This window comes from Petaurus breviceps, unplaced genomic scaffold, assembly GCF_028583685.1.
Source record: "Petaurus breviceps papuanus isolate PSGF00001 unplaced genomic scaffold, PetGlider_PUasm1.0 428, whole genome shotgun sequence".
NCBI lineage: Eukaryota > Metazoa > Chordata > Mammalia > Diprotodontia > Petauridae > Petaurus > Petaurus breviceps.
The window spans coordinates 840,029-849,281 of record NW_027186331.1 but is presented as its reverse complement, the minus strand read 5'-3'; the positions used below and the strand labels follow the sequence as shown (position 1 = coordinate 849,281).

At 51.6% G+C, this 9,253-nt stretch overlaps 1 protein-coding gene across 1 annotated transcript in view; it reads left to right on the top strand.

Moving 5' to 3' along the window:
* CLTCL1 (clathrin heavy chain like 1) overlaps positions 1–9,253 on the top strand; it is a 75,211-nt gene extending 65,958 nt beyond the window's left edge. The window contains exons 29-31 of the mRNA XM_069100816.1: positions 3,548–3,769; positions 7,448–7,523; positions 8,366–9,253. Coding sequence (XP_068956917.1) covers positions 3,548–3,769; positions 7,448–7,523; positions 8,366–8,481 — 414 coding nt within the window. The 3' untranslated portion in view covers positions 8,482–9,253. The remainder of the gene's footprint in view (positions 1–3,547; positions 3,770–7,447; positions 7,524–8,365) is intronic.

Below are 9,253 nucleotides of genomic sequence, written 5' to 3'. Positions count from 1 at the left end.
TCCTTTCTACCCCCTTCCCAACCCACTGAGAAGGCAAGTAATATGATATTAATTATACACATGTAATCATGCAAAAACATTTCCTTGTTAGTGATATGGCAAAAAAAAAGTGAGAAAATTGGAGTAGCTAGGTGGCGCAGTGAATAGAGCACCGGCCCTGGAGTCAGATGGACCTGAGTTCAAATGTGGCCGCAGACACTTAACACTCACTAGCCATGTGACCTTGGGCAAGTCACTTAACCCCACGAACCCTACCTTCCCCCCTCCAAAAAGATAAAAAAAAATTTTTTTAAATGGGGCAGCTAGGTGGCACAGTGAATAGAGCACCAGCCCTGGAGTCAGGAGGACCTGAGTTCAAATTTGATCTCAGACACTTGACACTTACTAGCCATGTGACCTTGGGCAAGTCACTTAACCCCAATTGCTCTGCCTTCCCCCCCCCCCCCTAAAAAGCCAAAAAAAAAAATGTTTTTTTAAAGTGAAAAAATTATACTTCAGTTTTCACTCACAGTTCTTCAGTTCCTCTCCCTGGAGGGAGATAGCATTTTTCATTGTGTGTCCTTTGGAATTGTACCAGATTGTTGTATTAATCAGAGTAGCGATATCTTTAAGGGTTGATCATCATCACACACTGCTAATTACTGTGCACAATGATCCTGTTTCTTCTCATTTTACATTCCATCAGTTCTTGCCATGGTTTTTTTTTTTCTGGGAACCATCCTACTTATTATTTCTTTTTTGTTTTTTAACATTTATTTATTTATTTTTAGTTTATAATACTCAGTTCCACAAGCTTTTGAGTTTTAAATTTTCTCCCCCTACCTTTCTTAACCCCTGCCACAAGATGGTGTGACATCTGATATAGGCTCTCCATATACGTTCATATTTTTTTTTTTAAGCAATTGGGGTTAAGTAACTTGCTCAAGGTAATACGGCCAGTTATTTTTGGGTGTGGTGCTGAGTATCTAAGCCCAGATTTGATCCCCAGGTCATCCTGACACTGGAACTGGTGCTCTTACTCTCTGAGCCACCTGGCTGCCCCTAAGCAATCGGGGTTAAGTAACTTGCTCAAGGTTACACGGCCAGGTGTTTCTGGGTGGGTGCTAAGTGTCTGAGCCCAGATTTGATCCCCAGGTCATCTCGACACTGGGGCCAGTGCTCTTATTTGCTGTACTACCTGGCCACCCCATATACATTCATATTAAACAGATTTTCACATTAGTCATGTTGTAAAGAAGAATTATAACCAGTGGAATGAACCACAAGACAGAAGAGACAAAACAGAAAAGAGAGAGAGAAAATAGCCTGCTTCGCTCTGCATTCACACTCTAAATCTTTCTCTGATGTGGATGGCATTTTCCATCATGAGTCCTTTGGAATTGTCGTAGATCATTACATTGTTGAGAAGAGCCAAGTCTATCCGAGTTGATCATCACACAGTGTTGCTGTTAGGGTGTTACAGTGTTCTGCTGGTTCTGCTCACTTCACTCAGCGTCAGTTCATATAAGTCTTTCCAGGTTTTTCTGAAGTCTGCCTGCTCATCATTTTTATAGCACAATAGCATTCCATCACATTCATAGACCACAACTTGTTCAACCATTCCCCAAGTGATGGGCATGCCCTCAATTTCCAGTTCTCAGCCACCACAAAAAGAGCTGCTAGAAATATTTTTGCACATATCAGTCCTTTTCCTTATTCTTTGATCTCTTTGGAGCACAGACCTAGTAATGGTGCTGCTGGGTCAGAGGGTATGCATGGTTTTATAGCCCTTTGGGCCTGGTTCCAGATTGTTCTCCAAAATGGTTGGATCAGTTCACCACTTCACCAGAAGTGAATCAGTGTTCCTATATTTTCCCAATTCCCTCCTCTAGCATTTGTCATTTTTGATAGGTGTGACGTTGTTTTAATTTGCATTTCTTTAATCACTAGTGATTTAGAGCATTATTTCATATAACTATAGATGGCTTGGGTTTCTTCTGAAAACTTCCTGTCCATTTCCCTTGAACATTTATCAATTGGAGAACAACTTTTATTTTTATAAATTTGACTCAGTTTCCTATATACTTAAGAACTTGCTTTAAAATTTTTTTATATTGTTCCATTGTCTGTGGTGCCTTTTAGCAAAATGTAGCTTCCCTGATTATCTCCTTCAATAGGTCTGTGTTGGCTTTGGCTTTGTCTGAGGTCAGGATTGCCCGTCCTCCCCTCTTCACTTGCAGCATCATAGAGGCTGGTCCAGCCCTTTATGTTATATGTCTCTGTGTTTCAAGTGTGTCTCCTGTAAATGACACTGTTGGATTCTGGTTTCTAATCCATTCTGCTCCCTGCTTCCGTCTTATGGGCGAGTCCTTCCTGTTCACACTCACAGCTATGTTACCAGCTGTGTATCACCCTCCATCCCACTTTCTTCTGTTTCTTCTTCTCTCTTGTCATTCTTTCCCTTTTCAGCAGCCTCTTTTGTTTCTAACAGTCTCCCTCCATCTCTCCTCCCCTTCTTCCCCTTTTGCTTATCCTGTGCTCGTCCTATTTCCGTATTGGGTAAGTTACATTGCCCCCTCCCATTTTTCCTTCCAGTATAAAAGGTTTTCCTTGAAAGCCTCCTTTCCCCATTCTGCCTCTCTCTTCCTCCTTCGCCTCGTGCATCCCTCTTTCTCACCCCTTCTTTTTTTTAGATCATCCCAACATAATCGCCTCATACCCTCTGTCTGTGTCAATTCCTTTTAACTGCCCTAATAATGACAAGGCTCTTAGGAGTCCTAAGTATCATCTTCCCATGTAGGAATATAAACAGTTTAACTTCATTGAGACCCTTATAATTTCTCTCTCTCTTTTTTTTTTTTTTTGCCTTTTGGAGGGCAAATGGGGTTAAGTAACTTGCCCAAGGTCACATGGCTAGTGTTTTTTGTGTGCTAAGTGTCCTAGGCCAGAACTGAACTCGGGTCCTCCTGACTCCAGGGCCGGCACTTTACTCACTGTGCCACCTAGCCGCCCCAATATAATTTCTTTTTCATGTTTACCTTTTCATGCTTTTCTTGAGACTTGTGTTTGACTGTCAGATTTTCTATTCAGCTTTAATCTTTTCATCAGGAATACTTGAAAGTCCTCTACTTCCTTATGTATCCATTTTTCCCCCTTAAGGATTATACTGCATTTTGCTAGATAGGTTATTCTTGGTGGCAGTCCTAGCTCCTTTGCCTTCCAGGATATCTTTCCCAGCCTTCTGATCCTTTAATGGACAAGTTGCTGAATTCTGTGTCATCCTGACTGTGGCTCCACAATATTCGAGCTGTTTCTTTCTGGCTGCTTGAAATAGTTTTTTTTTTTTTGTCCTGGGAGCTGTGGAGTTGGGCCATAATTTTCCTGGGAGTTTTCATTTTGGGGTCTCTTTCAGGAAGTTATTGGTGGATCCTTTCCATTCTATCTCATCCTCTGGGGCAGTTTTCCTTGCGGTCGAGGCTCTTTTTGATGTGCTTTCAGGAGGTCCCGGTGGCACTCCTCCACTGTGCACACTATCGGGTGACCCTCCTTACCAGCTGTCCCTTTGCAGGATGCCATGCAGTACGCAGCGGAGTCCCGGGATGCCGAGCTGGCCGAGGGCCTGCTGCAGTGGTTCCTGGAGGAAGGCAAGTGGGAGTGCTTCGCTGCATCCCTCTTCACCTGCTATGACCTGCTGCATCCCGATGTGGTCCTCGAGCTCTCCTGGAGGCACAGCATCCTGGACTTTGCCATGCCTTACTTTATCCAGGTGATGAGGGAATACCTTACCAAAGTAAGTATGCCTCTCAGCTGTCTCTCTGGCCTCCGGGGAGTTGTTCAGGGCCACATGGGCTAGTCTTAATTCCCCAAACCTTGAAGAGATGGGTTGTACTCAGTCCTGATGCCCTCCAGGTTCTTCTCTGGTTAGCAGAGGCAAGGCTGGAGCAGAGATACTGGCCACTATTCTCCTTCTTCCCGACATCATGACATGCACAGCAGCCTTTAGGCCTCCTGAGGAAACAAGAATTCAGCATGTATTGAAGTCCTTTGTACATGCAGCACAGGCTGCCCTGCCTGGTTCTGGCCTTCTCTCAAATCCCCGCCTCCCACTCTTTTTCTTAATCTTATGAGCAAAGTGTGGTTTCTTTGACTGCTAGACACTGGGGCTGGCTGTCCTTGAACCAGCTTGTGCTCCAGAGGGACGGGAAGACCAGGAATGTGGTCTTGGATGAGACATGGCTGGGGCTTCCTGGGAGGTATTCCAGACTTAAAGCTGGATAAGGCAGGTGTGGCCGGTCTATGGGCTCCTCCCAGTTAGCCCAGCCCCTTCCCACAAGTCCCAGCCGGCGACCAAGCAGACCTTCCACTTTTCCTTGTCCACTGAGACTTCAAATGCTACACTCTTGACTTTTCTTGCAGGTGGCTGGGCTGTTTAATAAGGTGACAATCTCTGCTTTTCACCTTCCTCATTGGTCATGTCCCATCCATACAGACATGCCTAGGAATCTGTTTCGAGAGCCTAGTTACAGTTGTTGCCAAATGAGCCGAATAGTGTAGTTGGCTTTTGTCATTTCTAGTAATTTGGGAAAGGACACCCCTTGGCAGGGATTACTTGAAAATACAATCAGGCCCCGAAATTTTTAACACCCTAGAAAAGAAAGTGGGCACTGTGCTGTTGGGTAACTGGGTGTAAGTGTGTGTGGATGTGAGCGTGTGAGATATGTGTAGGCCTGTAAGACCCTGTGGGGTGTGAGCCTGTGAGACCCTGTGTGGGTGAGGGTTTGAGCCCCTGTGTGTGTGTGTGTGTGTGTGTGTGTGTGAGACCCTATGTGGATGTGGGTGTGTGAGACCTGACACCCTGTGTGGGTGTGACCCTGTGAGACCCTGTGTGGGTGTGGGTATGAGCCCCTGTGTGGTGTGGGTGTATACAGGTGCATTTCACACTGATGTTTCTGAGGCCACACTGTTCTAGAAAGAAGCAGTTTGAGCTATTCAGGCATGATTGTGGCTACTTCTCACCTCAAAGGACCCCTGGGCACACAAGGCCCCTTAACTCAGCCCCTCCCCAGTGCCGGGCTCAGCCCTCTAGGGAAGCCCTCAGGATGACTGGTCCGGCTGACAGCCCATGCTGGAAGGAGCACCAGAGGCTGCTGGGGCTCCCTTGCCTGTCCTTTTTGTGACCTTGGGAAGCCCCTGGTGTCTGCATCTGAGAAGGCAGGGGCACCAGCTTCAGGCCACACTGACTGCGTGTGCGGGGATTAACCCTCAGAGATGGGACTTCCACGGAGTTCATCTCTCTCCTATCTCCTAAGTGGCTATAACATGAGAGCAGTCTGTCTTTTGGGGGATCTCCAGTCCTCCTGGTGCTTCAAGGGTAGTGGTCACCCCCTTCAAGAACATGAAGAGGAAGCAGATGGCATGAATGCTTCAGTAGCAAGGCCCGAGGCTCCCCAGCCTGTCTGCTCCTCTGCCAGCTGCTTCCCCAGCCAGTGCTGGGGCCTGAGGGGCTGTGGACCCTGCCCCTCGGGGACCCTCCATCCTACCGTAGCTGCCGCTATGGCCGCCCTGACTCTGCCGCATTCTGCCAGGCCCACGGCCCCTGCTGCTCAGGGCCTTTAGAGCTTGGGTGGGGCTGGGCATCTCCGTGCTCCCAAGAAGCTTGTGGAGGCCACGTGAATTTGTAAAATGGTATTGTCTTTATCAGTTAAAAGGCAGCTGCCATGAAGTGAGCTGGGCCAACCCTTGTTAGACTCTGCTGCCCTCCTGGCTGACCCCAGGCCAGGTAAATTGGGCTGCCCCAGTGAGCAGCACGCTGGACCCCTCCTGGATGCGAAGCCAGGCCGTGTGACTTCCTCACTCGGCTGGACCCAGGCTCTGCTGGCCTTCTTTGGTCTTCTCTGAGCAGAGCTGGGCCCCAACTTCCTTAGAGTCATTAGGCCTCCAAGAAAACTGGTCCAGAACGAGCCCCCCCATGTGGGACCGAGGATGAGCCCATGGTTGGAATGTGGCCACCCCCGTGCAGAAAGCACAGACTGCTTCTTTGGCCTTTGCTTTGAACCTTGATAGAGAAGCCCTGCCCTGGTCAGTCATGGTGGCTGATCGGGCCGAGGGGAGGGGGCTTTGGGGGAGGAAGGAGGCCTTAGGAAGAGGCGGGGAGTGACCGCCCTGTACTTGACTGGAGACTTCCCCAGCCCTGCCACCAGGGAGCAGCAGAGAGCAGGCCAGGCCCTCCTCTGGTTGTCTCGAAGGCCACCAGGCTCCTCTTTGCCAGTTGGTGTTCAGCTCTGGGGACGTGGGTGTAAGTGTAGACAGGAGATGCTGCAGCACCAGGAAGACAGGGTTTGAAAGCTGGCTGTACAGTCTGTTAGCCAGGTGGCCTCATTCTAGTCATCGCACCAACACTGTGGGCCCTCGTCAGAGCGGCCCCCGATGAACCCCCAGAAAGCTGTGGGTTTGCACCAGCTTCCCGAAAGCTCTTGACCTGGGCCCGGCCAGCCAGGGCACTGGTGGTCCCATCCCATTCTCTTCTTCCCTTGTTTGCGTGCCCACGCCAGCCCATGCCTACTACCCTCGCAGTGACACTTTGGGAAGCTCCATTGGAGACCAAGGAGTCAGCTTGTCCTGAAACAGTTGTCAGTGCCCCCACCCCTGACGTGGAGTGTTCTCTCCACCAGGTAGAGTATCAGGGCCATCCTGGAAGTGGGATCTGGGAGCCAGGGAGCAGGCAGCAGGCAGGAGTCTCAAATGGCTTTTGTTAGATGCTTGGAAACTGGAGGGGGGACCAGGGTCTTCCTTGGCCTCTGGGGACACAGAGGTGACTTCTGTGCCATGGAGGAGTATGAGTCTAGACAGACGAGCTCCGCAGCTGGGCTTGGCCCTAACGTGCAGAGGATCCCCCCAGACCATTGGTTTGAGGTCATGGTGACCTCCTGAGGCCTAGAAGGGCTCACTTTGTAGGGAGGGAATGCCTAGTGAGGACATCCTGGCCTTGTGGTGGCAGTCTTGGTTAGCAGTGTGGCACAGGCAAGATCCCAAGGGAGGGCACTCACTCCCCTGAGCTGGTTCTGTTTCTCTTCGTCCAGAAGACCTCTTTCTGATGTGGAGAGAGGCAGAATCCTTGTAAGCATCCCTGTGCCTCCTGGGATCCCTGTCCTGACTTCTGAGGGGCATCCTGGCAACCATGGCCTTCAGGGCTATGAAAATGGTGCACTAACCTGGGCTTAAGTAGCCATGGAAGTGAAAACCCAACCAGCCTCCCAGTTCCAGATGGTGGCCTCGATTGCAGCCCAGTGTGGGCTATACAGACTCTAAGCTTCCTGTCTGTGAGCAGCACTGACTCGGACGGGCCTCCTGCCTGAGGCTCTGGGTAGGAGACCTTGGGCGGTGGGGCTGAAGGGGCCATGGCCGGGCACTGCCCGGAGGTGCTGGCCCCGCAGCTCCCTCACCCTGGTCCTTGTCTCTTACCGCCCAGGTGGATAAGCTGGCCGCTTCCGAGAGTCTGCGGAGGGGTGAGGAGCAGGGAGTGGAGCCTACACCCATTGTTTTCGGTACGTGTGGTAGAGGCTGGCGGGATGGCGTGATGAGGCTTCCCTGGCGCAGAGCACCCTGGGTTTAGAAGGCAGTCTGAATGCTCGCTTTTGTGTGCCATGCTCCCGGATGCTTCTGCATGCTCCCAGCTGAGGATGAGGGGGTGGGCAGTGGTGGTCAGGCCTGGTGGTAGAGGAAGGGAGAAGCAAGTGGGCTTGCCCAGGGCACGTGTGAGCTCACTGCCGGCCGTGCCCTGGAGCCTGCGTGGGATGGTTGGTGCAGCCTGCCCTGTACTTGTGACTAATGCTTCCCTGAAGGGCCTGCTGGGCCCCCCGTCAGGCAGCCCTGTCTCTCCTGGCTGGCCTGCAGCTTCCCCTTTTGGACCCTGCCTGGGACATGCTAACTAACGCCGTAGCAGGCGAACGTGTGCACGGATCGTGTGGCCGGGGCCGCCACTGTGCGGGGGGGCGAGTGTCTACAAGTGCCATTAAATGTGAATCTGGTCTTTCTAGATTTTGATGGGCATGAGTGATCCCCAGGTGACCCGGCTAAGTAAGTGCCAATCCCCAGTGCCAGCTTTGGTTAGGAGAAGGCGGCTCTTGTCCCAGGACAGCTGGGCTTGGCAGGCGCCCCTCTGGCCCTGGCTTCCAAGCACCAGCTTTCACAGTGGCTTAGCACGTCCATTGAGACTAGGCCCGTCTGGCAGCAGCCCTGCCAGCCAGATGCCACAGCTGCTGCAGGCTGTACAGACCCCCTTCCCCCCGGGGCTGCCACAGCCACCACGGGGAGACACCTGACAGGCTGTGCTTCAGAGACGCCCCGGGGGGCTCCTCTGAGCCTCCACCTTCTCTTTCTCTTCCAGGCCAGCAGCTGATGCTGACAGCAGGCCCCACTTCCGGATCTTCTCAAACCAGTTTTTCCTATGGATATACAGCTCCAGGATTCACCCAGGCACCTGTTTACAGTTTCAACATGTAAAAGGTGCTCCTGGGGGCTTCTCTGAGGCGTGTTCAGGACCCCAGAGGCACGAGGGGCTCCTCTGTTGGCCAGCCTGCCTTCTGAGCCACAGGAAGCTTCCCAAAGCACCCCGGTGCTGACTTATCTGGCTCCGCCTCTGAGCAGGGGCCCTTCCCAAGGTGTCAGACTGTTTTGCTGCCTGTCCTCACCAACATAGCCATAGTGGGGAGACCAGCAGCCCCTTCCCGCCTTAGAGCACTAGGCCCCTGGGAGGTGGGGGCTGCTTCTGTGGCAGCACCAGGGGCGTGGAGCCACACACCCAGCTGAGGGGCTTAGAATTCATTGGGAAACTCACTGCCTTATCTGCCTTTGCTCTTTCTCGGCTTTGGTGTCAAAGAAAAGTAGGTTGTCATGTGTGAATGCCTGGGGGTGCCAAACCTAGGCCTGGCGGGTGAAGGAGTCCTAGAGGGAGCCCTTGGGGGCCTCTGAGAGACTCCCCAGGGCTCAGGAGACTTGCCTGGGTCGGTGTGCCATGGGGTCAGCACATTGCGTGCTCTGGAGGGCATTGCCTAGAAGAGCCCAGCTGCCATGTCCGTGGCAGGCCCACGAGCCCACAGGCCACCTCTGTCCTGGGTCACTGCGACGGTCAGCTGCCACCAGGGTTGTTACCATGTGTCACTCTTCAAACACACATGTACCACTAGCATTGGGTGTCCTGGGAGTAGAGAAGTGTATAATTTATGGTTACGAATCTTGTGCTAATCATGAGCATTAAAGCCCATTATATGTAAGC